At 36.1% G+C, this 27,804-nt stretch overlaps 1 protein-coding gene across 1 annotated transcript in view; it reads left to right on the top strand.

Moving 5' to 3' along the window:
• Positions 1-27,804, top strand: part of LOC111060182 (E3 ubiquitin-protein ligase MIB2) — a 66,308-nt gene that overhangs the window by 4,003 nt on the left and 34,501 nt on the right. Inside the window, exons 3-9 of the mRNA XM_039425287.1 lie at positions 4,316-4,431; positions 10,322-10,510; positions 13,413-13,567; positions 16,733-16,963; positions 18,369-18,504; positions 23,080-23,243; positions 24,798-24,959. Of these exons, the coding sequence (XP_039281221.1) occupies positions 4,316-4,431; positions 10,322-10,510; positions 13,413-13,567; positions 16,733-16,963; positions 18,369-18,504; positions 23,080-23,243; positions 24,798-24,959 (1,153 nt within the window). The remainder of the gene's footprint in view (positions 1-4,315; positions 4,432-10,321; positions 10,511-13,412; positions 13,568-16,732; positions 16,964-18,368; positions 18,505-23,079; positions 23,244-24,797; positions 24,960-27,804) is intronic.

Raw genomic sequence — 27,804 nt, 5'->3', positions numbered from 1 at the left:
CACGTGTATATATAGGCCTATATACTCACTCGCAGAACTAAAAATCCACCAAAAACGTTCAAATTTGGTAGGTATGTTCAGTTGTCCCTTTAGAGGCGCACTAAGAACGGATTTGGATAAAAATTCCAAAGATACGCCCAAAATTAGCGTTTTTCCAGCGTTTTTTCAGCGTTTTTTTTTTGCATTTTCTCAGATTTATCGAGAACAAATGAACAGAAAATGTTCAAATTTAGTACAGAAGCTCAGCTAGGGTGTAATAATGTTGTGCTAGAAGGAATTTGAAATAACGCCAAAGATACGCCCAAAATCTGCGTTCTTCCAGTGTTTTTATGCGCTTTCTCAGCTTTATCGAGAACAAATGAGCAGAAGTTGTTCAAATTTAGTACAGAAGCTCAGCTGGGGTGTAATAATGTTGTGTTAGAAGGATTTTGAAATAACGCCAAAGATACGCCCAAAATTAGCGGTTTTTTGCGTTTTCTCAGTTCTTTCATCTAGTAATAGACAGAAAATGTTCAAATTTCACTAAATAATTGAAATTAATCGGTGATTGAATCGAGCGAGGAAGTATTTTGACTTTCTGATGGAATGAAGCATGCTGAAATGAAAAATGCAGGTGAGCGAAGCGAGCCCGCTGATCTCATTTTGGACGATCCAGTCGGGTGTCGTGACTTGACGGATACGGCGAGCGGAGCGAGCCTGACGGCTAGTAGTGTATATTCATAAACTTGTGTGCCGGTAGGTAGTTGACCATAAATTTTATGCAATAATTTGTATAGAGCGTTTCAAAAGATTCTTCGGGGTTACGAAAATTCACTACGGGAAGGCTATTCCACTTACCTTAATGAAAGTTGTACATGCAGATGCAGGGATTCAAACAGTTTTTATTTAACATCTATAAATGTTCAATGTGTGCTCCTTTAGTAACACGGCATACGTCAACTCGAAAGTCTAGCTCTTGCCAAACACGCCCTAACATGTCTCTTTCAATAGAGTTGACCGCAATTATTTTGCGATTCTTCAGCTCAGCGATATCGGTCGGCATTGGTGGGGTGAAGACAATGGGCCATATGAATATAGTTGAGCATTTGCTCATACTTCCAAAATATGGAGCATTTGCTTCATTTTCTATGAATAAACGTGAGCAAAACCTTTTGCTCATGCTCATCAAAAAAATAGTTTGAGCATTTGCTCAAAAGTAAAAGCTTTTGTTCAAAATTGTATGAATAAACTAGAGCATTTGCTCAACTTTTGAAGCAAATGCTTCAAAAAAGGTGAGTCTAGTCTAGAGCAGCTTATCACCTTTTGCTCATAGTAAAATGGATCAACTAATTCGTATGAGGAAGAGGAAACTATACCAAATACTATCACAACCAATAGTGTAGAACTATAAAACTCTTTTTAGATTCAACCATGATATAATTATATCACCATTATTCCTACAAAAGAATAAATACAAAAGCTACCTGTTATAAAGATAGCCATCACAAAATAGGAAATAGGCATTTAAGAATATGAGAGTGTAGACGATTATAAGAAGGCTATTGATATTATAAGAATATGCTGAAGATTATTATAGAGATGACATTTTTTCACGCTATTATTTCAAAATTCTAAACTCAACTAACCTAAAACTGTATTCATAAAATAGAAAACAGAGCAGACGACGCAAACACAAGCGGTGCCCCCTGTTTGCATATTTAGCGCTTCCGTGAGCTATAAATACAAATTAAGGCTACAAAAGCGAATCAGCTGATGAAAAATCTTTAAAATACGTGAGCATTTGTTCCAGAGTTCAGGAGCATTAGGTAAGAGTACAAGGTAAAGCTTATTCATATAAAAATGAGCAAAAGCATTGAGCATAAGGTTTTGCTCATGAGCAAAACCTTATGCTCAATGCTTTTGCTCATCAGCATTTGCTCTGGTTTTATTCATATGGACCCTTGTCTCTCACATAGCTCCAGAGCAAGAAGTCATATGGCGTGCGGTCTAGTGATCTCGGTGGCCACAGAAAAAGTTGTTGGACTTTCTTAGATGCGCGTCCTATACAGCTGTGTTAAGGTATCGTTGAATCTCGTTATGAAAATTGGCAGGACAACCGTCTTGCTGGAAAATGAACTCATTTAATAGCTGAGGCATAAGCCATAATTGCAACATGTCCAGGTACGTCATGCCGTTTACTGTCGTTTCTGCAAAAAAGAACGGTCCATACACAGCCTCACAAGAGATCGCGCAAAAAAGTTTACTAATAATAATAATAATAATAATAATATTTTATTGTCATTAAACTTTGAAAAAAAGCAATAGACAACGTCACAATCGTTATTTGCATACACATACAACATATACATATAAAATGTAAACAATAAATAACAGAACTTTACAATAATAAAATACGCAATACATTTAACTTAAAAATGAATTGAACCATCATTCAAAGCTAGGAACTCAGTAATAACATAAAAGGGATGTCCAACCAGCCACTCCTGAAGCTTACGTCTAAGAACGCTGATAGGATAGTCTTTCACCTGTCTTGATAGCTTATTGTAGCTTTTGATCCCAATTACTTCGTAGCTCTTTGTTGATTTCGTCAGTCGGTTAAAAGGTACATTTATCATTTCACGATGCCGAGTGAAATGCTCATGTATGTCCTGCCTACGTTCAAGGTGAGATATATTGTCAATTGTATACAGTATAACCTTAAAAATATAAACATTTATTACTGTCATTATTTTCATGTCCATGAACAGAGGTCTACAATGGGCAAGGAATTGTGCACTAGAAATTATTCTAACAGCTTTCTTTTGGAGTACAAGCACACTCCGTATATCACTACAGTTTCCCCATAAAATAATTCCATATGATAGCAGACTATGGAAAAACGCAAAGTAAGCTGATCTCAAATACATGTAGGTCACATGCTCTTTTAAGTTGTGTAAAAGATATATAACTCTAGAGAGTTTACCAGTCAAATATTCAATATGTGGCCGCCAAGTCAGCTTGTCTACACCTAGCGGGCAAACGGTCAACTAACTGTCCAGTACCCGTGGAAAAAACTGTTTGAATTATTGATCTTTCGTACAGTACTTGTTTCATTATTGTAAGTGGAAGGCTCAACTCACACTTAACGCGACTCAGGTCGAGAAGAGACTCGACTCTAGTCGAGAGCATGTGTTTCCAAATGGTAACACTCAGACCAGTCGATTCTAGTCTCCGCGACTGTCACCATTTGAAAACACATGCTCTCGACTAGAGTCGAGTCTCTTCTCGACCTGAGTCGCGTTAAGTGTGAGTTGAGCCTTCCACTTACAATAATGAAACAAGTACTGTACGAAAGATCAATTCAAACAGTTTTTTTCACGGGTACTGGACAGTTATTTTAGAGAGAGCATGTGTTTTCAAATTGGTAACACTCAGACCAGTCGATTCTAGTCTCCGCGACTGTCACCATTTGAAAACACATGCTCTCGACTAAAGTCGAGTCTCTTCTCGACCTGAGTCGCTTAAATGTGAGTTGAGCCGAATAGTTTTTTGTAATGAATTTTCGTAACCCTGGAGAACATTTTGAAACTCTCTGTATATTCTTTTCAATACATCAACTTGTATAGTAAATTAATCCTAAATTTTATGCAATAATACCGTATATTTTGAGATATGTTTTCAAAACCTCTAATAATAATCAATAAAATATGACATTTTTCTGTCAAGATTGTTGGGTTAGTGAAGAGTGTTTGTGGACTTTATCAAGATTACTTGAATTGAGAAAATGATGTAACAAGGTACATTATTTCAATAATATCGCATAGTTTTGATTAAAATGGAATAATTTATTCAACAATTGTAATGCCACGGATTTGTACAAGGATCAATGATAATTTTTGTTATTAAAACACTGCTCCTTAATTGTAAGGGGCAGGGTTTTAATAATAATAAATCATTGTTCATTGTTATCACTAGATTATTTAAAGAATAAAAACAGATTCAGTTTCGTTCAGAGCTCCTTTATATTTTTTCAATTCACTTTATTATCTTAACTTGAACTGTAGGTCAGGTAATAATCCAATAGGTATCACATTTAACTTTTGAAACAGTAGCCTATTTATGTTTAGCTGGGTATGGACGCGTTTTCAGGCATTGGACACCATCTTCAAGAGGGTGAGACCACCTTGATACCAAAGATACCCTAGTACCAAGACTGAAGATGGGCCCAGTGTCTTGAAACGCGTATTGATGTAAAGTGAAATTCGGTCCGTGTTAGATGAAAATTTATGCACAATTATTGCGCATGTTTAAATATTTTTCATGATTGTGTTTTTAGGATCGATCTGCCTCCTCGAAGGGGCTCGACCAAGTTGCAACTGCAGGGCATCTTTGTGGGGGCCAAAGTGGTCAGGGGAGCCAACTGGGAGTGGGGGAACCAAGATGGCGGAGAAGGTAATCCTTTTTATTAGCCTATCTGAAATTTATAAATACAGCTTTCAGATTAAACACTCTTGCTTCTCCAAGGGCATCTACGTTTAACGATAAACCACGTTCACTTGTAGATATGGTTGCATTTATGATAATGTGTTTCATACGGGGTTTAAACGAACAGCTGACATTTCTCCGTTTTAACCGAGTATCTGCATACTGACCCCAAGGTGCAATTCCTTAGCGGCGACGTGTCTCGAGACGCGCATATCTAAAAGTGCGTACAGATATGTGCGCCTCCAACAAGCTCCGCAATCGCTCCACGCACGCTCCGCACTAGCTCTGCAATCGCTCCGATCATGAACGTTACGGGAGATGTTAGCTGTTCTCGCGTTCCACTCTTGCTCCCCGGTCGATCATCAATCGATCTGCTCGAGTGACGTTCGATTGCGGAGCAGAGCGAAAGTCTGTACGCACCCAAGGAGGCGGCTTGAGACGCGTCGTTACAACCGTGAAGGCTGAAGCATATAACCTAAAAATTCATTAGATTCGTTGACTCATTGGTTTTTTATGTTGTATGAACGTTATGGTGGCAGATGGATTAGAAGTGTTGGCTACTATAATGCTTTTACGATTCATATCTAATGAATTTGAGGCGATAGCTGGAATAAGGGCCTATAAGCCAAAACCTCAAATCAAATCAACATTTTTTATTCACAATACAAACAGTTGAGGGTCCTGCCAAACCCTGAGGTCTTTCGGCAGGCGCCCAGTTACAGGGAAAAAATGAGTTACAAAAGATAAATAAACTTAGACAATAGTTATTTGTGCAACTAGTGCGCAAAGTGACAGTTTGCTGCACCGAAAGAAACGTTTATGCCCGAGCCGTAGGCGAGGGCGGAATGGTTTGTTGAGTGCAGCAGAGGAACTTTGCGCACGTATTTCACATTAAGTTTTCCCTACAGTTACCATTGAATATGAAAAGTGGGTAATTATGGGTAAAATTGCCTGAAATGCATCAAATGTTTTTCTGTGTAATTTTATTATTGATAAAAACCTTAATCCTAAAATCCTCAAGTCCTCGTTGTCCTTTGTTATAATATCTAATGAATAATTTGCTCGTTGTGCTTCGTTGCACCTCTGCTCACTATAGCAGCCACAGCAGTCACTGTTACCAACTTCATTTTGATTTTGCTGCACTGTTGCTCCATATAACCTACTAAGTATTTTGCGTTGCCATGTTGCAAATCTGGAGTGCAGAAAAATTTTTCACGCACTAGAGCGGAAAAGTGATTCTTTGCGTTCTGTAATCAGTGCAGCAATGGCCACTTTTCAACGTAACTGTAGGAAAAATAAATATTACACTTTGAAGATTTTAAGTAAAAAATGAAAGAAAACTAATACAAAATGCAAAAATAAAATAAGAAATATACATCAGATTTTGATACAGAATTAATAAAAAAAGGGAAAAATGAAAATTTATTAGAAAGGAATGAAATAATAAGGAAAAGGGAAAAATTGTTTTACAAAGTAATAGTACATTTTTATCGTTGAGGCAGGCGGCAGTGACAATAAAAGGAAAATTCTAAACCTTGTTTCAAATCTCAAACCTTGTTTTGAGGAACCAGCCTCCAAATGCGCTCTGCCCTCCTCAGCTGCTGGCATGCATTGTATTACAAATGAAGTGCTGCCAACTCCAAAAATTGAAATATTAAACCAAGATTTGGTACACTTGTAGATGAAAACATGGCGAATCCATTCCTGCATTCTCCGGAAGAAGGGCTCATAGATCTATAGACCTATATAGGTCCTCATTCCAGCTACCGCCTCATTTATAGGACGTGTGCTCTAGCCACGGCGGCTCAAACCTCTCATCTCCCGACGCCTGACCCCCGACGCCTGCTTTTAGCCGGTGCTATTATTTGGTTGATTGAATAAAACCTATAGTGTGTTGCGCGTTATAATGGCAGTGGAGGAAGGTAGGAGAACAACGTGGCCGATCTTCTGTCTCATTGTTACTTGACCTTCAATTATAGCATCTCATGGTTGACTAATCTTAGTGCAGTTAATGTTACAAAGTGAATTATCCTACTGGAAACTACACAAACCTCATTGGCGTATTACTCTTTAAACTCAGTACTTTGAAAACTTACAGTTAATAGTTATTTGTATATCTAGAGTGAAAAGTACGACTTTTTCTCCCTGTGGGAAAAAGTTTGAAGCCCGAGGCGAAGCCGAGGACAACAATTTTCCTGAGTGAGAAATAGTTATTTGTATATCTAGAGTGAAAAGTACGACTTTTTCTCCCTGTGGGAAAAAGTTTGAAGCCCGAGGCGAAGCCGAGGACAACAATTTTCCTGAGTGAGAAATAGTTATTTGTATATCTAGAGTGAAAAGTACGACTTTTTCTCCCTGTGGGAAAAAGTTTGAAGCCCGAGGCGAAGCCGAGGGCAGCAATTTTCCTGAGGGAGGAAAAGTATTTTTCGCTCGTGATGTACACAACATTTTTCCTCTATCTGCATTTTTTTATAGAAACTGCAAATAAAATCATTTTAATAACTTACGTATTGGTGACAATGTTTCCTAACAACATAACCTAAAATCTAAAACTTTAAAACCGGCCGTCTGATTGGCACTGCCGATTGCGCTATCTATCGGCTAAAGTTGTAACAATTATATCAGCTGGGTGTTTACCAAAAGTGGCTGACTCCAGATCACGCGGTTCAGATTTGAATTGCAGATCAAAAATATTTGTTGGCTGGTATTTTGAATAGAATAAGATATTTAAAAAATTGTATAAATTTTTATCGTCTACTAATATTAAGAATATAATATAATACAAACATATGTTTCATGAGTTGATCAAATTTCTGGTTGTGGTATTGAATTCAGTTGGCTCAATGACAGACACCTCTTTATGATTTCTCATCTGAGCTTAGACCTTCTAACCTATTACAATGTAAGTTTCAAAATAGAGATGCTCCCCATGTTATTTAAATGGAGTCACTTTTACTCCCTAGGGAGTTTTCCTGTTTTTTACTACCGAGAGCGAAAAAGTGACACTTTAGTATTATGTTTCAGGGAGTAAAGTAAGTACTTTAGCCAGTAGGTGGAGGAAAATAAATATTCTTATCATTGCTAAGAAACGCAGATATTTTTTCAATCTTCATTTGAATATCCAATAAATAAATAAATATTTCATTGTTCATAAATATTTTACAATAATACACGGACCATTGTCGGACAGCATAAAACAATACAGTAGATTCTCGATATGATACACCTCAGTAATTCACAAGTGACTATAGTGAGGTTCACGTTATAATAGCAGTGAAGAAAGGTAGGAGAGCAACGTTGCTGACCATCTGTCTTGTCAATGCCTTCTATAGACGGTAGCTGATACAGGTTTATTGATGTAATATTAACAGTTCATTCTCGTTTAAAATAATAAATTAAATTTTATTAAGCAAGAAATTATATTTTTCAATAATCTCATAATGAATTTTCATAATTAGGATGAAGTATTTTGTTAATTCATTATTAATTCTACATTGTTAAAAGACGATCTGGCAACAGAGCAAAGCAAGAAAGAGATAGCGCTATCCGCTTTGTTGAGTGATAGACAAGGATAGCAATGACATTGCTAATCAAACACTGCCATTATAACGTGGAACTCACTATAGGTAGAGTGATTGAAACATTGAATATAATTTCCATCTCCATCCCTTTGGTAGAGAGTTAGTGGGGAGGATATTTTTAATATTCTTTCCAAAGAATGGACATAGATATGTCCAAAGCTCCGCCAATTTATGTAGATGCATAACAATATAATTATCTATAGTTATTATATTACAAATTACTTTTTCATATCATATACAGTTCAATAATTATTTTCTTAGTCTATATTATGTAAATTCATCTATAATTTTGCTGTATCGTAAGCTATTGTATATAAGTGTATAAGCCAGTATATATTGTAATCTACATAAATAAAGTACTCAATCAATCAATCCTCTTCTATAGTCTTCAACTTAGAATTATGGAGAATTTTATTGTGATGTGTAAAAAAATCATAAGTTAGATGCGCCTTCAGCTTGATTGGATACTTCCCGCACTACACACATGTAGTACAAGATGCATACTACAGAATGCCAGGAGCTGTTTGATCGAATACAGTGTTTAGGTTGGGTTCTATCTTATCTATTGAGGTCCACGTTATAATGACAGTATTCGATTAACATTGGTGTTGCTATCCTTGTCTATAATCCGACATTATAACTTGGACATCACTGTAGCTATTGCTAATAATTACAAGTCATTTCCAGACAAATGCTAGGATTCGAGTCAGAAAGCACTTAGAGTTATATTTGGTATGAAATACAATGAATCTTGTAGAGGAATTTTTGTTGAACACAAAATTATGACCTTGCCTGTCTGTATATATATTATAATTTAATCTCCGTAAAGAAAAATCTGTCTAATTTTCATAAAAATATTTCCATACATTCACATTACACTAGACATAGGGATGATATAACTAGACCTACCGTTAGATTGACTAAAACCATAGCCACCTCTAATACAAGGCCCCGGCCTAAGATATTGCAACGTCGCAGTGTAGGACTAGAATCTAATACATGATTGGTGAAAAAGATTTAAAAAAATACCAGCTGATCTTTTTATTAAGGCTTATAATAGATTTAAAAAGATTTAAAAAAATACCAGCTGATCTTTTTCACCAATCATGTATTAGATTCTAGGCCTACACTGCGACGTTGCAATATCGTAGGCCGGGGCCTTGTATTAGAGGTGGCTATGCTAAAACTCTAAAAAGTCATAAGTACCTATAAATTCGCATGTTTAATCTACTACCAGATAATGTTAAGCAGTTACCATTTTGTATTGCTGTTGATAAATGGCTCAAGTCTGAAGCTTTCTATTCTGTTAATGAGTACCTGGAATATTTCAATATATATGTGTAAATTTGTTCGTTTCTATAGTCCAACTTGTGATATTTTACTACAATATTTCAATGTGTATTTGTAAATTTGTTCGTTTTTATAGTTCAACTTGTGATATTTTACTTATTATTGACGAAGCCTATTGCTTACATTTTTTACTTTCCTTGCCCTATTACCATAGGTAAGGAAAGTATTGCTTTCCAAAAAAAATTAAGGTACCCCGATTTCAAGTTTTCTATACGTTTCAATGTCCCCCGAGTCCAAAAACATGATTTTTGGGTGTTGGTCTGTGTGTGTTTGTGTGTGTGTATGTGTGTATGTCTGTGAACACGATAACTCCAGTCCTAATCAACCGATTGACTTGAAATTTTAAACTTAAGGTCCTTATACCATGAGGATCTGACATTAAGGAATTCAATAAAATTGAATTCAAAATGGCGGATAATTACTAAAAAACCATGTTTTTCACGGTTTTCTCGAAAATAGCTCTAACTATTTTCTTCAAATTTATACTATGGATAGCTATTTATAAGCCCTATCAACTGACATGAGTCTCATTTCTGGGAAAATTGGAGGAGCTCCGTAATATTCTTGAGAAAAATGACGGATAATCACTTAAAAAACCATGTTTTTCAAGGTTTTCTCGAAAACGGCTCTAACGATTTCCTTCAAATTTATACCATGAATAGCTATTTATAAGCCCTATCAACTGACATGAGTCTCATTTCTGGGAAAATTGCAGGAGCTCCGTAATATTCTTGAGAAAAATGGCGGATAATCACTAAAAAACCATGTTTTTAATGTTGTTTTATGGCCAATAAGATTCTTGATTCTTGAGTCAGTTGTATAATAATATTTGTAAAGGTAGAACTAATGGCTATTTGCTAGTCACGAAATCCTAGTTTCTATTGTATTTTGTTGACTGTTGTAATGATTGTCTGATTGATTTGTAGGCAAGGAAGGCATAGTCCTGGACGTGAAAGGCTGGGAGAACGAGTCTGTGCGTTCGGTGGTGAACGTGTCTTGGTCGACCTCTGGCTCCATCAACGTCTACCGGCTGGGTCACAAGGGCAAGGTCGACCTCAAGTGTGTCAACACCACCTCGGGCGGATATTACTATCGCCAACATGTGCCTGTGCTAGGTCAGTGCATCCCTGTCCCTGGACCGAGCTTCGCTCTTCAGTGAAAAAGCATAGAAAATTTGTAACGAAGTATTGAATTTATAGTTTATATTTATTTATTCATTTTCTCAGTCGTACAACTATTTTTACAGTTATATGAGGAGGCACAACAGGCTTATGCCCAAAACTTTCCCTTTTCAAATTTATACTACAGTCCAAACCAAAATCTAGGTTAAGCTACTATCACTCATCAAAATAACTATAATTGAATAATATTATTCACACTTCAAAAAACAAACACATCATCAATTACAAATAGATATACTATGAATTCGATTTAGAATGATATACTATGTTTGCTACAATATTTGTTAATACACTAAGTATGTACTATTCTACACAGCATCTAGTTACTATTTTGAACTTTCTGAAGTAAACATGTTTTCTAAAAAAAAAGAGAAATAAACGAAAATAAGTTTTCCTTGCTTAATTTTTCTTCTCGTGAGATCAGCTGAATGATCCCACACACGCACTCGTTCACTCACTTCCATTACGCATTACGGTATCGACAAACGACAAAATTTCCAGCTGTTTTTCCAAGTACGTATTTATTCGTTTAATGTCCTTCAGCGAGTTATCCCAGGTTTGAGACCTATTGCAATCGAATTATCATATCATAAACCTACTTTGTTCCAAATTTCGTGAGAATCGTTAGAGCCGTTTTCGAGATCCGGTCACATACAGATATATTTAATTATATAAACATAAAAACAGAATTTACTCGTTTAATAGTATATGATTATAATAATAAAAATAAATGAATTAATAATAATAATTTATTGCCAAAATTAATACATGTTAACATTTCATAATAGATAAAGTATAAAATCATTCTATTAATACCTTAAAGATAATTCGATAATGGAAATCAAATTTAAAACAAAAGAAAATTTAAAAAACAAAACAATATTTAAATACACTATTGGCATCACCCAGCAAAGGAAAAATCCTGTCCGCTGAGTGAGAGCATCAATTCAAAACAAAATCAAGCTATCTCTTTTCTGTATAGGGCTACTTGTAATATAAATATAAAGAAAATGAAAATCTCAGTAGGCCTACCCTTTTTTGAAATATTTTATCACAACATGTTTCGGACATTTATGACATTTATTTATTTTTCAAATGTCCGAAAAATGTTGTGATAAAATATTTCAAAAAAAGGGTAGGCCTACTGAGATTTTTATTTTCTTTATATTTAAAATCAAGCTAATATGAAAAAAAGAAAACAAAGGAGTTAATAATGAAAAACAAATTACAATATATTACCATAGAGAAACAATAGCGTAAGTAGATATCCCATGGTATAGGGCGTTTATGTCGCAACTTTTACTGTTATCTCAAGCCGATGGTTCATGTAATTCTTTCCCGTGAAGCTGTGTGACACTGGTAGTCTCTCATATTGTGCCGTTCATACACTTTCACCCCAACAAAACAGTAGAATTCGACAATAATCAACAGTAATCGGCTTGAGTTAACAGTAAAAGTTGCGACATAAACGCCCTATACCATGGGATATCTACTTACGCTATTGTTTCTCTATGATATTACTAATGTCAAAGAGAAAGTTTTCAACGATCCATTCAATGACTTTCGTGTCCATCCTTCGCCTACCCACAGGGAAAAAATATCAATTCTGTTTCCGGGGATGAGGTTTATTAGTTTGGTGCTAAGATAGCTCAATCATCTGCGTACTATTGTCAGATTAGTGTAATTTAATAAATTTATTATTAAACTATTATAGTGGGTTAAGTGGAAGAGGGGGCTCTTATTGCCATAACTTCGCCCACATCACTTTTTGTAATGTAAAGTGAAAATAAAAGACATTTATCAATCTATCTATTAAACGAAAATCCAAATTAAATGCTGTAAATCACCCCGAAGACTTCTGCTAATGCAAATATTGGCAATAGGGTTAACAGCCAGCCCGGGAATCGAACCTGGTACCTCCTAATTGCTAGTCAGGTATGCTTACCTCTGGATAGCATCGTTCATTTTATACGAAGCCATAGCGGCCAGCCAGTTTACAGATGGAAATTAATGAGAAATTGCATTTATTCAAATGCTAAATTAATGAATAATTATTATCAAACAAAATGCAATTTCTTATTAATTTGTATCTGTAGACAGGCTGGCCGCTATGGTTTCGAATAAAATAAGCGCAGCTATCCAGAGATTGTCAGTTTGGTGTAAGGGTAAGCATACCTGACTAGCTATTAGGAGGTTCCGGGTTCGATTCCCGGGCTGGCAAATAATTTTTGGATAGTAGCTCTCATAAAATTTCCATCTAGCTATTAACCCTGTTGTCGATATTTGCAATAGCAGAATTCTTTGGGGTGATTTACAGCATTTAATCTGGATTTTCGTTTAATAATGCAATTACTTATTAATTTCCATGTGTATCCTTGTATCTCATTATACACAGCAGATAGCTCTGTTCTTTTCCAACTTGGCACTGTTGCCAGATTGTTTGTAGAGTAGGTCACAAGAGCAAGTGTGTCAATATCACCTCGGGCGGATATTCTATCAGATAATCAATTTTATTTTATTAAGCAAGAAATTATATTTTTCAATAATTTCATAATGAATTTACATAATTAAGATAAATTTTTTTCTTTTTGTTTAGTTGAGAAGTTGATATTGTGGTAATTATTCATATTGAATGAAAAAGACTAAGAAATTGTCAAAAACCACAGATTTATTGATACTTAGAAAGACCGGTTTCGGTTATTACACCATTGTCAATCTCTGATAAACTCTATTAGAGTTTATCAGAGCTATCAGAGTTTACTATACTATAGTGTATTAATTATGTAAGTTAAGTAACGTGCTGTGTTTATTAACTTGTATATGAATTTGTTGTTAGGTCAAGGAGTAGACTTGGACGAGTTGGCAGAGTCGACCAACGCGCAGAAGCACTTGACCTTCAACCCAGGTGACAACGTCAAGGTCATGATGAGCGTGGACGCCCTCAAGCAGATACAGGAGGGCCATGGCGGATGGAACCAGCGCATGGAGACTGTGAGTGCACCATTGCTTCTTATGGCGGGGTTCACACTTGTGTGCTGTGAACTCTCTCATAAGAGTTTATGTGTTTCTTCTTCTTGTCCTGTACCATTGGTTCCTATGCTGGTATCTACACAAGTGCTTGGCCCTGATGGGTTCCGGCTGCAGCAAGGTCTATAAATACAGGTCATGACACTCGTGTTTCTTATGGAGCGGCCATTATGTGGGGTCCTCATGGCGGAGCATTTGAAATTCTAATCTGCTCATAACAAAATCATGCATTATGCTTTTTAAAAACAATGCTCTGGTTCAGATAATATGTAAATTCAGGTTTTCGATTTTTTAATAATGAAATTTCAATAATAAATGGTTCAATAATGCTTCATTTTTTATTATTAAAAATTGTTCTGATTCTTGTATCTTGTTATGATTCATAAGGCATTGGGACAAAAGGCTAACCTCAAAAACAGTTTGAAGTTACCAATCAATTAAATCTAAAAATCAACAATTCAGTTCCTAGTTGGAATCTAAATATTATTATTCTTTTGGAAGAATTTATTTTACAATTCAAAGCCAAGAATTATTCAATGAACAAAATAACACATGTTGTTCAATCTATAATGATAACAGCCGATAAATTTGAAAATTGGTGAACTAGAACCCCATAAAATGGCGATTCTTTCTAATAAATTAATACTTTTTAATACATAACAATACTTCTTAAACTTTATAGCCTACGACTCTATTCTACTAGCTCGGGATTGTTTTCATTAGCATAGTAGAGGTAGAGTATAGAATAGAATGACTTCTTTATTTGTTGACGTGGCGAAGTTTGGACAGTAATGTCCACTCTACCACTTAACCACGTCGTTAGCAAAAAATACAATAACAAAATTTATGCAGAGATAGAAAAAAAAATAGAAGCAAGAAATGACAATAAAATGTAATAAGAGAGTTCAATATTGAATAATGAAAGTCTTAGAAAATCAAGCGTTTTTCAATAAACTTCAATCACTTCGCTGCTGAAAGAAAAAGCAAAAAAATAAATTGAAACAAATGAATAGACAAGCTACTGAAAAAAATTAATACGTTGTAATCAAAGATGAAAAAAAAAATTAAAACAAATGAATAGACAAGCTACTGAAGAAAATTAATATGTTGTAATCAAAGATGAATTTGTTGATTTCATGGATGGATATAAGGAATAGAAGGCAAATGGTAGAGTGCTATCCCACGGTGCTATCCCACTCTACTCTACTAAAAACTAGTACTCTACCATGAACGTTTTCATTGGGAGAGTTCACAAGATAGTTAGTACTTGCCCAGGAAACTCTACCACTAACTCTACTAATGAGAATCAAGCTTTAGGGTTCGTTCCTCGCCCCCGTCTCAGAAAGCAGTGGATCCCCCAGGCGCTGGCTCTCATGGTGCAGGGAAAACGCCAACCAGGGGGAACCATAGCACACGAGATGACTGTGTGACTCCGTCCCTGGAAGTAGCCTGGCTTATGGCTGGGTGAAGGCTCCAGACTATGGGAGGTTCATGGCTTGAACTCTCCGTCTCTGGGAGTAGCTGGGCACAGTGAAGGCTGTCCGGGGTTAGCCAGTGAGAGACCAGACTATGGGAACATGGGTACCCTCGTCTCTGGAAGTAGCAGGCATGTGGAACTTCTATGAGACCAGACCACAGTATACATACAGTATGGAAACTCGGCTAGTACCCTGGCACAAAAATCCGCCATCTTCGAATGTATTATTATTTATTTATTTATTTGAAAATTTACATATTTGAGGGCACCAGGAACTGAATCCCATTATTGCCCTCATAACACACATTGAGCATACAATTTGAACTTCTTGTTAGGAACTTCCGCATTGTAATAGTATTGATGGATCAATTGATCTCGTTCACTGCCGCGAGCCAATCAAAAGACCAGGATTGGAACTTTCTAAGGTCACGTGACGTGTCTAGTATTTGTGCCATGTAAAAAACATTGGTTGGATAGGCGTTTGATTGACAGTTTCCATTCTGTATCTATTCTGTGACCAGACTATGGGAATCGGGTAACGCCTCCGTCTCTAGAAGTAGCATCATAGTATGTCGAAAAACCCTCTCACTGGTCCTTCTTTCCGAAACGCTCGTGTCCCTTTTTGGGCGCCCCTTTTGATACTGATAAATGTAGGAAGTTTGTTCAGTTATATAGTTTTAGTAGAATAGAATAGAATCTTTATTGCAGCAATATCTGAGGTCTTCAGATACAATACAAGTGTCAAATATATACAACATGATACAAAATACAAATATACTAGATCAGTAAGTTACACTATCAGTACCCTATGATTTATGTCTCCTGATTTTCAACTTATAACCGAATATTCCTAGCTTATGTATAAAAATATTCAATCTTGTTTAAAGGGTTAGCTGCTAAGAAACGTTTCATATGATTTTTAAAAGTTCCATTCTCCATATTTCTAAGATCTTCAGGAAGTGAATTAAACAATTTTATTGATAAAAATAGAAATGTGTTTTGTGCACTAGAATAGGTATACCGATAAGTAGTCAAATTACTTCTATTTCTAGTGTTATGGCTATGAACTACCCACTGCTCCACAAACTTCTCCAAATTCTCCTTAACAAATATTGAAGGTAGAGTCAATATTCCCGGAATTTTAAAATGCTCATCACACTGTGCTCGCTTAGAAAGCCCACAAATCAGTCTGATAGCCTTTCTCTGTATTCTAAAAAGTCTACTACCACTGTAAGCTCTGGAACCCTGGAAGTATGGTGCCATATGTCAAATGAGATATTAATTGAGATATATAGAAATGATATATAATTATAGAAATGATAGAAATGAGATATATAATTGATGTGAGCGTAATAAATCACCTTTAAAACATCCAAACTGACATATATGACCTCAGTTTTCTAATTAAGAAGTCTCCCTTATTCCAGCTTGCTAGCAACAATGTCAAGCTGAATAAGGGAGTCTTCTTAATCAGAAAACTGAGGTCATATGTCAGTTTAGATGTTTTAAAGTATAGTATTCGATTCATTTCTTGTCATGAATTTTTGTGTATTTGATGTATTTGTTGCAGTACATTATAATTGAATTTGAAATGACAACCTGCATATTATATGATTGTAATTAATGTATATTGTTGTGATGTAATGTTGCAGTACATAGGCGAGATGGGCGTAGTGCACCGGGTGACGGACAGGGGTGACATCCGTGTGAAGTACGATGACGGCAACCGGTGGACGTTCCACCCGGGCGCACTCACCAAGATAGACCGGCACCAGGTGGGCGACCTGGTGTGTCTCATCACCGACCAGGCGCGCTGCAGGGAGCTGCAGAAGGGACACGGCGATTGGGTCGACAAAACTCAAAACGGTCAGTTCAAATTCAGAGTGTTTCCTTCTGATACTGTTTTTTTAAACGCATTTATTTATTTATCATATACAATCAACTTAAGGACAAAGAAACAGACTACAGTCCAAAACTTCTTTTCATCCCAATTTCATAAAATAAATTGTCCAAATAAAGGTTATGTGCGACTTTCCAATTCCTTCACTAATTTCCACATTGAAACAAAACACAATCACTTGACACAATTAATTTTGAATTTAGAAAGATTAAGATCCGAATTGATGACAAAATTTAACTCAAGCCGATAGTCCTAGTAGTTCGTGAAGCTATGTGACGCTTAGTTTCTCATACACTCGAGTATATGCACTGTACGAGTAATCTCGTAAACTCTCACCCAGCCAAAACAGTATTAATAGACAGCAGTCGACAGTAATCGACTTGAGTTAACAGAAAATGTCTTGAAATTTGAAACTAACGACCTATACCATGGGACATCGTCTTATGCTATCTTTTCTCTCTGGTTTCTATCATTAGTTGCTCTCAGTACATTAGTAGCAATAAAGTTTCTATGATATTATTTCTTAACTTTGAATGGATTGAATATCTATCTATCTATATTTTATTACTTTTAAAATATCCATTCATTTTTTGCCTATTCATTTATATCATATTCCATATTCCAATTTGACTATCATTTGTCAAATCAAATTAATTGCTTTACACAAAAATTATTTATTGTTTCTAAGTTTAAGGCTGTGCAAAGGCTAAAAATAAACTTTCTACTGTTGATATTTTCCAAGTTTTTCGATTTGTATATCATCAAGCTATCAAAATGGAAAACATTTTTTTCCCGATCATTACTTTTTGAGATATGAGCGCCTGAAGTTTGAATTTTTGTGACAGAACATATATAAACCCATGAGATCTAGAGGATGGCTTCTTCATGGTATTGTTGATCTAGTAAAACAAAAAAAAATTCTGAAAATATCAATTTTTGAAAAAGTTATTCAATTTACCAAAAATAACAACTGAAAGTTATTTTTAGTAAATTGAATTACTATCTTGATAATTGATATTTTCAGAAAATTTTTGTTTTACTAGATCAACAATACTATTGATCAACAATCCTCTAAATCGCATCGATTTATCTCTTACCGAATTTGAAATGTTCTGTACCAATAATTTGAACTTTAGGCGCTCATACCTCAAAAGTAATGATCGGAAAAAAAAGTTTTCTTAGGAAAACTTTCATTATGATCGCTTAATGATAAGCAAATCGAAAATATTTGAAAAATATCACGAGTAGAAAGTTTATTTTTAGCCTTTGCACAGCCTTAAGCCTATTGAAACGTTTCTTTAACAATGAATACAAATAGATTCTATAAATACAGATTACAAATGTAAAAATCTTAAGAGTAGAATAATATAATTAGTGTTGTGATGCAGGCGTTGGGCAAAGTGGGTCGTATCACGCAGATCTACCCAGATGGCGACCTTAGAGTGAAGGTAGACAAGGACAAATATACCCTGAATCCTCTCTGCGTCACTCCCATACCGAGGACAGCAGTTGAAGCCACTAACGGTAAGCAATTAGTTGTTGAATCTACTTAGTCCCGTGATCCCTGATTCGTGGTTATAGTGAATATAGTGAGGTCCACGTTATAATGGCAGTGAAGAAAGATAGGAGAAAAACGTTGCCAAGTCTCTCCATTTTGCCACTGAGTGTACACAGCTGTTACTCAATTCATTGATCTAATAATAATTATCATTTTCTTGATAAAATAATAATTTTCATATCAAATTAATCAAGAAAATATATTTTTTCATAATTTGATTCGAAAATTTACTTTCATAACTGAGATCAGATTTTTATTTTTATAAAAACCTGAAATGGCGGCTAATTTAAAAAGCTGTGATGCAACAATCTGTCTGAATTTTAAAACAACATAAATTAAGTTATTTGGTAGGCATTCTATTCATATTTCTTTTAAAAATAATAGAAATCCTATTTAAAATAAGTAATTTCAATGGAAATAATTCTGAAATAACCTTTAAATATTATTTATACCGGTACGAGTAGGTCTAACCTATACGTGTAGACTAGAGTAGACTGAAGCATGGATGAAGTCTAGGATGGTTAGTTATCAACTTTTAAAATGTCATTTCAGGTATTTTAATTTGTGTTTCTCATACGGTAATGTCTAAAAATTATTTCATTGTTTCAAAATACATTTTAAAACAATTATACGACTTGTGTACTCAAATATTTTGATAGAATGAAGAAAAAAATGGCGGCTGAGAAATTTTTGTTTACTTTTGTACAGTCACTGTCAAAAGTAAAAATGAAATATTCTGGCAAACTGACAACATTGCAAAGCTAGAGAGATAGCGCTATCTGTTTTGTTGTATGATAGAAAAGGACAGCAACAGTATTGTCAATCGTACACTGCCATTATAACGTGGACCTCATTAAAGAGTGCCTGCTGAGCAGCCTACAGATCCTCGGTTCAAACCCGCTCATCCAAAAGTTTTTGAACAGGTCACTCCCATGATATCTCGGATGGGCATGTTAATTTACGAATATTATTATTGTTACTTAGTTCCAATTTCACCAAAAAATGAAACTAAACGCGCTGGCTGGATTTCACCAGGAACTAAACGCAAGAAAGAACTAAAGAACTAAACGTTAGAGCAAGCTTAATCTACAGTAGGGATGGGTATCGATACATCGATGTTTAGAAACATCGATGTTTCAACATCAAACATCGATGTTTTTAACATTGATGTTTACTGTTCGATGTTTTTCACTTATCGATGGTTTTACCTAGACATCGGTCATTCGATGTTTTTCCCAACAAAAAGGAATTTTTCAATCAGGATCTCTGTATTTTTATGTGAGACTGTTGGATACTCTTGATGATTTACATAACTGTGGCCCTTGTCAAGGTTAGATACCTATTTAGAATTGAATAAGAGGTCGGATTTCCGTTTCTTAGGAAGAAAGAGTTTTCCTTATTACAAGTGCTTCCCTCAACATACGTTTAATACCAATTATTAATCTAGCTCTGGAATAGAGGTCCTCGTATTGTATGGAGTTTAGATAGCCATAAAAAAACACCTCTATTCATTATCATATCCTAAATAAAACTATCAGGTATTGAATGAATACGATTATGAGTGACAATGATTGCTAAAATTAGCTTAGGATGAAATCCCAAGACAGAATCTTCGAGGATATCTCGAGAGGTTTCTGACTCCACTATTATTGGATTTTCTTTTTTATATCGATTACTCGAACTCGTTAACAATCTCCGTTGATAACGTAGAGTCTGATTACCTACAACTACAAACAATTTATTAACTTACAGTTTCGTTGCTGCCAATCAATAATATTCCTTTATTGTTAACTACTTTTTAAAAGCTCTGTCCCTTCCTTTTACATGAACATAAAAAAGGAAATTGATTTCACTATCAGAGTTACTAAGGATAAAATAGTCTTCCATAAAATGTACGGAAACACGTCGATGTTTAAAACATCGATGTTCAGGAGAAAAAAACATCGATGTTCAAAACATCGATGCTTTGTCTTTCGATACCCATCCCTAATCTACAGTTAGCCCTTAAATGACAAAATCAGATTACACCATACGCCGTTAGAGCTACTTTTGACTAACTTGTCGTTAAAAAGTTAACTGCCTAATCTTGGCCAGTTAACTTTTGTAATCTTTCGATAAACAGCAAGTTGTGCAAGCGTTCAGTGTGATTGTTTCTATTGATCTTTCCAGATTTTATTTCTCATCTGCACGCTTGGTCATCCGAAACCAAGCTTGCACTTGCACATAATATACGCATTCAATGAGATCACACCCTAACATTGATCAATTTAAGTCTATCTTGGAGATTCACGTTATAAGATTTATGGCAATGATAGGACGGCTCCTCAGTTGCCTCGACTCTTTTCGACTGTCTTCTTTAGTAGTCACCAAGGTCTATAAATACAGGTCATGACACAATCCCGTGATGCACTGCGAAATCGCCATTTTATGGGGTCCTAGTTCACCAATTTTCAAATTTATCAGCTGCTATCATTATGGATTGAACAACATGATGTGTTATCTATATATATAAAAGCGAAATGGCACTGACTGACTGACTGACTGACTGACTCACTCACTCACTCACTCACTCGCAGAACTAAAAATCTACCGGACCAAAAACGTTCAAATTTGGTAGGTATGTTCAGTTGGCCCTTTAGAGGCGCACTAAGAAATCTTTTGGCAATATTTTAACTCTAAGGGTTGTTTTTAAGGGTTTAAAGTTTGTCTTTTAGCATGTATATTCTTCTTCTCCCAATCTCTTAATTATAATTGAAATTTCCATATCATATGTTACTATAGAACTATAATCTAGATAGAGTACCTCTTCGAAACAGTTTTTAACTGGCAACTAAATTAATAATTTTGTCAGGTTGGCATTAAGTTGAGTTGACTTTGTTAGGTTGGCATCAAGTTGAAGATTTAAATGCATTTATCGCGGAAAAATTGATTGGGAACTGCTACTTCAATCCTGGGAATATTATATTACTAGCCGTCAGGCTCGCTTCGCTCGCCATATCCGTTTAGCCAGACGTTTAGTCTGGACCCCCGACTGGATTGTCCTAACATATGATAAAAATGCTCAAATGAAAAACGCAGGCGAGCGAAGCGAGCCTGCTGATCTCATTCTTGGACGATCCAGTCGGGGGTCCAGGGGGCGGAGCCCCCTGGCTAGACGGATATTTGACGGCAAGTTTTGTTATATTGTTCAAGGGATATTGCTTGGCTTTGAATTGTAAAATAAATTGTTCCGACAGAATAATAATAATTAGATTATAACTAGGAACACTGAATTGTTGATTTTTAGATTTAATTGATTGGGAACTTGGAACTCTTCTTGAAATTGGCCACGCATATTTCTGTCTTGTCCCAATGCCTTTTGCATCATAATCCTTGAGTTACAAGAATAAGAACAATTTTTAATAATAAATATATGAATATTTGAAGCATTTATTATTAAAAAATTTAAAACATGAATTCACATATTATCTGAACTAGAATATTGTTTTTAAAATGCATAATCTTGTTACGAGCAAATTGAATTAGATTGGATTTTCAAATATACCGCCATAAAGACCCCATAAAATGGCCGCTCCATAAGGAACATGAGTGTCATGACCTGTATTTATAGACCTTGGTAGTCACCACTCACCATGCCATCTGTGATTCAAGTAATCCTGGTATAATAAATGAAAACAAAACAATGTTTTCAACCACTTTTCTATTACTAAAATAATAAATATAATTACAGTACCATGTTCCGTTGCTCAACCAGCTATGGTGAGGTCCATGTTATAATGACTGTGGAGAAAGATAGGTGAACAGCGTTGCCGATTCTCTGCCTTCTATAGAGAATAGTTGATACCGGTTTCATTCTTGTTTAAAATAATCGATTATAAGATTATAAGATAATTTATTTTTCAATGATTAAATAATAAATCTTAACACTTGCATTTCACTTTTCATCAGCTGATTATTGGCCGGTTTCCGAGCTCGTGATTTAGCAAAGTTCTAGACTTTTAGCAGCTGGAGTCGGAAAATTGGCATTCCAAAACGGGGCGTGGTCGCAGTCTACGATTAAATTGAATTTCGAAAAACTAGAAAATTGAACACAAAATAAAATAAAGATCTAATAGTGTTACAGGCACTAAGAGCGAAAGTTACAGCTATTTTGAATTATTTAGGAATGTATCATTTCCTCAAGGAAATAGTTTCCAATTATAGAATGAGTAAATAAAGATTACCATAAAAGCTGCAACTACGCCCCTTTTCAGAAAGCCAATTTTCTGACTCCAGCTGTTTAAAGTCTAGAACTTAGCTAAATCCCGAGCTCCGAAACCGGCCCTATACCTGAATTTGTACAGAAACAGTAAGATACATTTTTATATGATAAGCGTAACATCATCTGAAATGCGCGTGCTGGTGGTGCTCAAGTCTGTACGCACCTTGAGAAATTTGAGAGTATAGTTGCCCTGTTGCTCTCGCCCAGTCATTTATTTTATATGATTTGTAATTGTGTCCTATTGATTAATAAATGAATAGATCGTAATTTTGTATTGCAGAGGCCAACCTGTCCAGTCTGTTGGACAGTCAGTTGCGACTGGATGGTGGTGGGGCGGGGCTGGGGGCGGGGCTGGGGGCGGTGCCCTGTGAGACGTTGCTCAGAGAGGCGGCGCACGGACATGTCGACTTTGTGCGCGAATTCCTGCTCAAACATCCTGACAAGGTGAGAACAATAGCATTGTCTCTTATGGCAGTGTTCACACGTTGCTGCAAAATTGATAGCATTGCTTCTTATGGGAGTGTTCACACGTTGCTGCAAAATAAATTCGATTGGTTCTTATGGGAGTGTTCACACGTTGCTGCAAAATAAATTGCATTCGTTCTTACGGGAGTGTTCACACGTTGCTGCGAAATAAATTGGATTGGTTCTTATGGAAGTGTTCACACGTTGCTGCAAAATTAATAACATTGCTTCTTATAGCAGTGTTCACACGTTGCTGTAAAATTAATAGCATTGCTTCTTACTAGGAACACTGAATTGTTGATTTTTAGATTTAATTGATTGGGAACTTGGAACTCTTCTTGAAATTGGCCACGCATATTTCTGTCTTGTCCCAATGCCTTTTGCATCATAATCCTTGAGTTACAAGAATAAGAACAATTTTTAATAATAAATATATGAATATTTGAAGCATTTATTATTAAAAAATTGAAAACATGAATTCACATATTATCTGAACTAGAATATTGTTTTTAAAATGCATAATCTTGTTACGAGCAAATTGAATTAGATTGGATTTTCAAATGTACCGCCATAAAGACCCCATAAAATGGCCGCTCCATAAGGAACATGAGTGTCATGACCTGTATTTACTAGGTAGTCACCACTCACCATGCCATCTGTGATTCAAGTAATCCTGGTATAATAAATGAAAACAAAACAATGTTTTCAACCACTTTTCTATTACTAAAATAATAAATATAATTACAGTACCATGTTCCGTTGCTCAACCAGCTATGGTGAGGTCCATGTTATAATGACTGTGGAGAAAGATAGGTGAAAAGCGTTGCCGATTCTCTGCCTTCTATAGAGAATAGTTGATACCGGTTTCATTCTTGTTTAAAATAATCGATTATAAGATTATAAGATAATTTATTTTTCAATGATTAAATAATAAATCTTAACACTTGCATTTCACTTTTCATCAGCTGATTATTGGCCGGTTTCCGAGCTCGTGATTTAGCTAAGTTCTAGACTTTTAGCAGCTGGAGTCGGAAAATTGGCATTCCAAAACGGGGCGTTTTCGAAAAACTAGAAAATTGAACACAAAATAAAATAAAGAGCTAATAGTGTTACAGGCACTAAGAGCGAAAGTTACAGCTATTTTGAATTATTTAGGAATGTATCATTTCCTCAAGGAAATAGTTTCCAATTATAGAATGAGTAAATAAAGATTACCATAAAAGCTGCAACTACGCCCCTTTTCAGAAAGCCAATTTTCTGACTCCAGCTGTTTAAAGTCTAGAACTTAGCTAAATCCCGAGCTCCGAAACCGGCCCTATACCTGAATTTGTACAGAAACAGTAAGATACAAATATATGATAAGCGTAACATCATCTGAAATGCGCGTGCTCGTGGTGCTCAAGTCTGTACGCACCTTGAGAAATTTGAGAGTATAGTTGCCCTGTTGCTCTCACCCAGTCATTTATTTTATATGATTTGTAATTGTGGCCTATTGATGAATAAATGAATAGATGGTAATTTTGTATTGCAGAGGCCAACCTGTCCAGTCTGTTGGACAGTCAGTTGCGACTGGATGGTGGTGGGGCAGGGCTGGGGGCGGGGCTGGGGGCGGTGCCCTGTGAGACGTTGCTCAGAGAGGCGGCGCACGGACATGTCGACTTTGTGCGCGAATTCCTGCTCAAACATCCTGACAAGGTGAGAACAATAGCATTGTTTCTTATGGCAGTGTTCACACGTTGCTGCAAAATTGATAGCATTGCTTCTTATGGGAGTGTTCACACGTTGCTGCAAAATAAATTGCATTCGTTCTTATGGAAGTGTTCACACGTTGCTGCAAAATTAATAACATTGCTTCTTATAGCAGTGTTCACACGTTGTTGCAAAATTGATAACATTGCTTCTTATGGAAGTGTTCACACGCTGCTGCAAAATGAATAGCATTGCTTCTTATGGGAGTGTGCACACGTTGCTGCAAAATTAATAGCATTGCTTCTTATGGGAGTGTTCACACGTTGCTGCGAAATAAATTGGATTGGTTCTTATGGAAGTGTTCACACGTTGCTGCAAAATTAATAGCATTGCTTCTTATGGGAGTGTTCACACGTTGCTGCAAAATTAATAACATTGCTTCTTATGGGAGTGTTCACACGTTGCTGCAAAATGAATAACATTGCTTCTTATGGGAGTGTTCACACGCTGCTGCAAAATGAATAGCATTGCTTCTTATGGGAGTGTTCACACGCGGCTTCAAAATTAATAGCATTGCTTCTTATGGCAGTGTTCACACGTTGTTGCAAAATTGATAACATTGCTTCTTATGGAAGTGTTCACACGTTGCTGCAAAATGAATAACATTGCTTCTTATGGGAGTGTTCACACGTTGCTGCAAAATGAATAGCATTGCTTCTTATGGGAGTGTTCACACGCGGCTTCAAAATTAATAGCATTGCTTCTTATGGCAGTGTTCACACGTTGCTGCAAAATTGATAACATTGCTTCTTATGGAAGTGTTCACACGTTGCTGCAAAATGAATAACATTGCTTCTTATGGCAGTGTACCCTTACACCAAACTGACAATCTCTGGATAGCAGTGCTCATTGTGTGTCATTCCGAGTTTAAACGTTCTTCTGCTGATTTTTCTCCGTTTGAACTGTGTCTACAAAGCCATAGCGGCCAGCCAGTCTACAGACTTTATTTCCATCTGTGGATTTGTTATTTTTTTATTCACCTATGAAATGTATTCAATAATTTATGCTCACCCTGTATTATTGCTCACTCCTCCATATGAATGCCGAACTAAAGCGATGATAATAAATAATAATAATGATAATAATCTTTATTGCCAAAAACAATGCATACAAAATAATACTCAATCATCTAGACCTAGAGCATAAACTAATAATAATAAAAAATACAATTATGAATATTATATACATTTAATTCTCTTAAAAAGCCTATGACCTGGAAAAAGCCTATGACAGGGTGCCCAGGCAAGAGATTTGGAGAAGTATGAGACGAAAAGGTGTGCCAGAGAAGTATGTTGGATTGGTGAAGGAGATGTACAAGGGAGCCATCACTCGAGTGAGAACCAGTGTGGGAAGGACCCAAGAGTTTCCTGTGCAAGTTGGCCTTCACCAGGGTTCAGCACTTAGCCCATATCTGTTTGATCTGCTCATGGATGTCGTGGGTGCTGCAGTCAAGAGGCCAGCACCATGGTGCATGCTATTTGCAGATGACATCGTGCTCTGTGAACCTACCAAAGATCAGTTGGAAGAAAGGCTGGAAAGCTGGAGGAAGACTTTGGAGGAAAGGGGACTGAAAATTAGCCGATCAAAAACAAAGTACATGGTATTGGAAAACAATGATGGGCTACCCTTACAGCTTGAAGAAAACCAATTCCAACCAGTTGCAAGTTTCAAGTACCTGGGTTCAAGTGTACAGAGAGATGGAGGGCTTGATGTGAAAATACAGCATAGAATAAATTGTGGATGGATGAACTGGAGAAAAATGAGTGGTGTTCTTTGTGATAAGAGAGTGAATTGTCAAATGAAGGGAAAAGTGTATAGATCAGTTGTGAGGCCAGCTATGCTGTATGGAACAGAAACATGGCCCATTTCAAAGAAACAGGAACGAAAGATGGAAGTGACTGAGATGAGAATGATAAGATGGATGTGCGGGGTTACAAGAAGAGATAAAATAAGAAATGAATTGATCAGAGGCACTGTATAAGTTGGACCACTGGGAAAGAAAATGCAGCAGACAAGGATGAGGTGGTTTGGGCATGCACAGCGACGGGAGGAGGATTATGTTGGACGAAGAGTGCAGGATTTGGTTTTGGATGGTGTGAGAGGACGAGGTAGACCAAGGATGAGGTGGGGAGATAGAATAGCGGCTGACTTGCGGGAGAGTGGTTGGAGGAGAGAGCAAGCTTTGGATAGGGCTTTGTGGAGAGGCAGACTAAGAGGAAGGAATGCCGACCCCATTTAAATGGGATAAGGCACAGCCAAAAGAAGAAGAAGAAGATATACATTTAATTCTCTTGACAATAAATACTCTCATGCAAGGGAAGCTTTCCTGTACGCAGACCCTAGAAACTCACTTATAGTAAAAAAATCAATTTGTTTATAGAATTCCTTACTTGATGAATCCAGTAATTAGAACTAGGAAATGGATTACAAGGCTTTGAGAAACAACAAATTTAAGTCATACAACAAATAAAGAATAAGATGAAGGCTATCAACAGAAAAAATAGTAAGTAAAATAACTTTTAGAATTTGAGAAATGTGATCTCTTACTGAACAACAAAAAACATAGGTTCGACCGCCTCCGGAAGAAGACCGAATAGCCATTCGCTGATCAATCTATTGAACAAGGGGTACGATTGGGAAGATCTTACATTGTCAGGCAAATTATTGAAGAATTTTGGACCTAAGAACAATAAAGATTTTTGGAACATGGTGGATCCTGGTCTTGGCAATTGAGCTCTATTACCATGATACGAACCCTACGATACGATTCCAATTTTCGAACTGTTTTGTT

This window comes from Nilaparvata lugens, chromosome 3 (genome assembly GCF_014356525.2).
Source record: "Nilaparvata lugens isolate BPH chromosome 3, ASM1435652v1, whole genome shotgun sequence".
NCBI lineage: Eukaryota > Metazoa > Arthropoda > Insecta > Hemiptera > Delphacidae > Nilaparvata > Nilaparvata lugens.
Note: the sequence above shows the minus strand (reverse complement) of the source record. Positions and strands in the feature narration are given on the sequence as shown.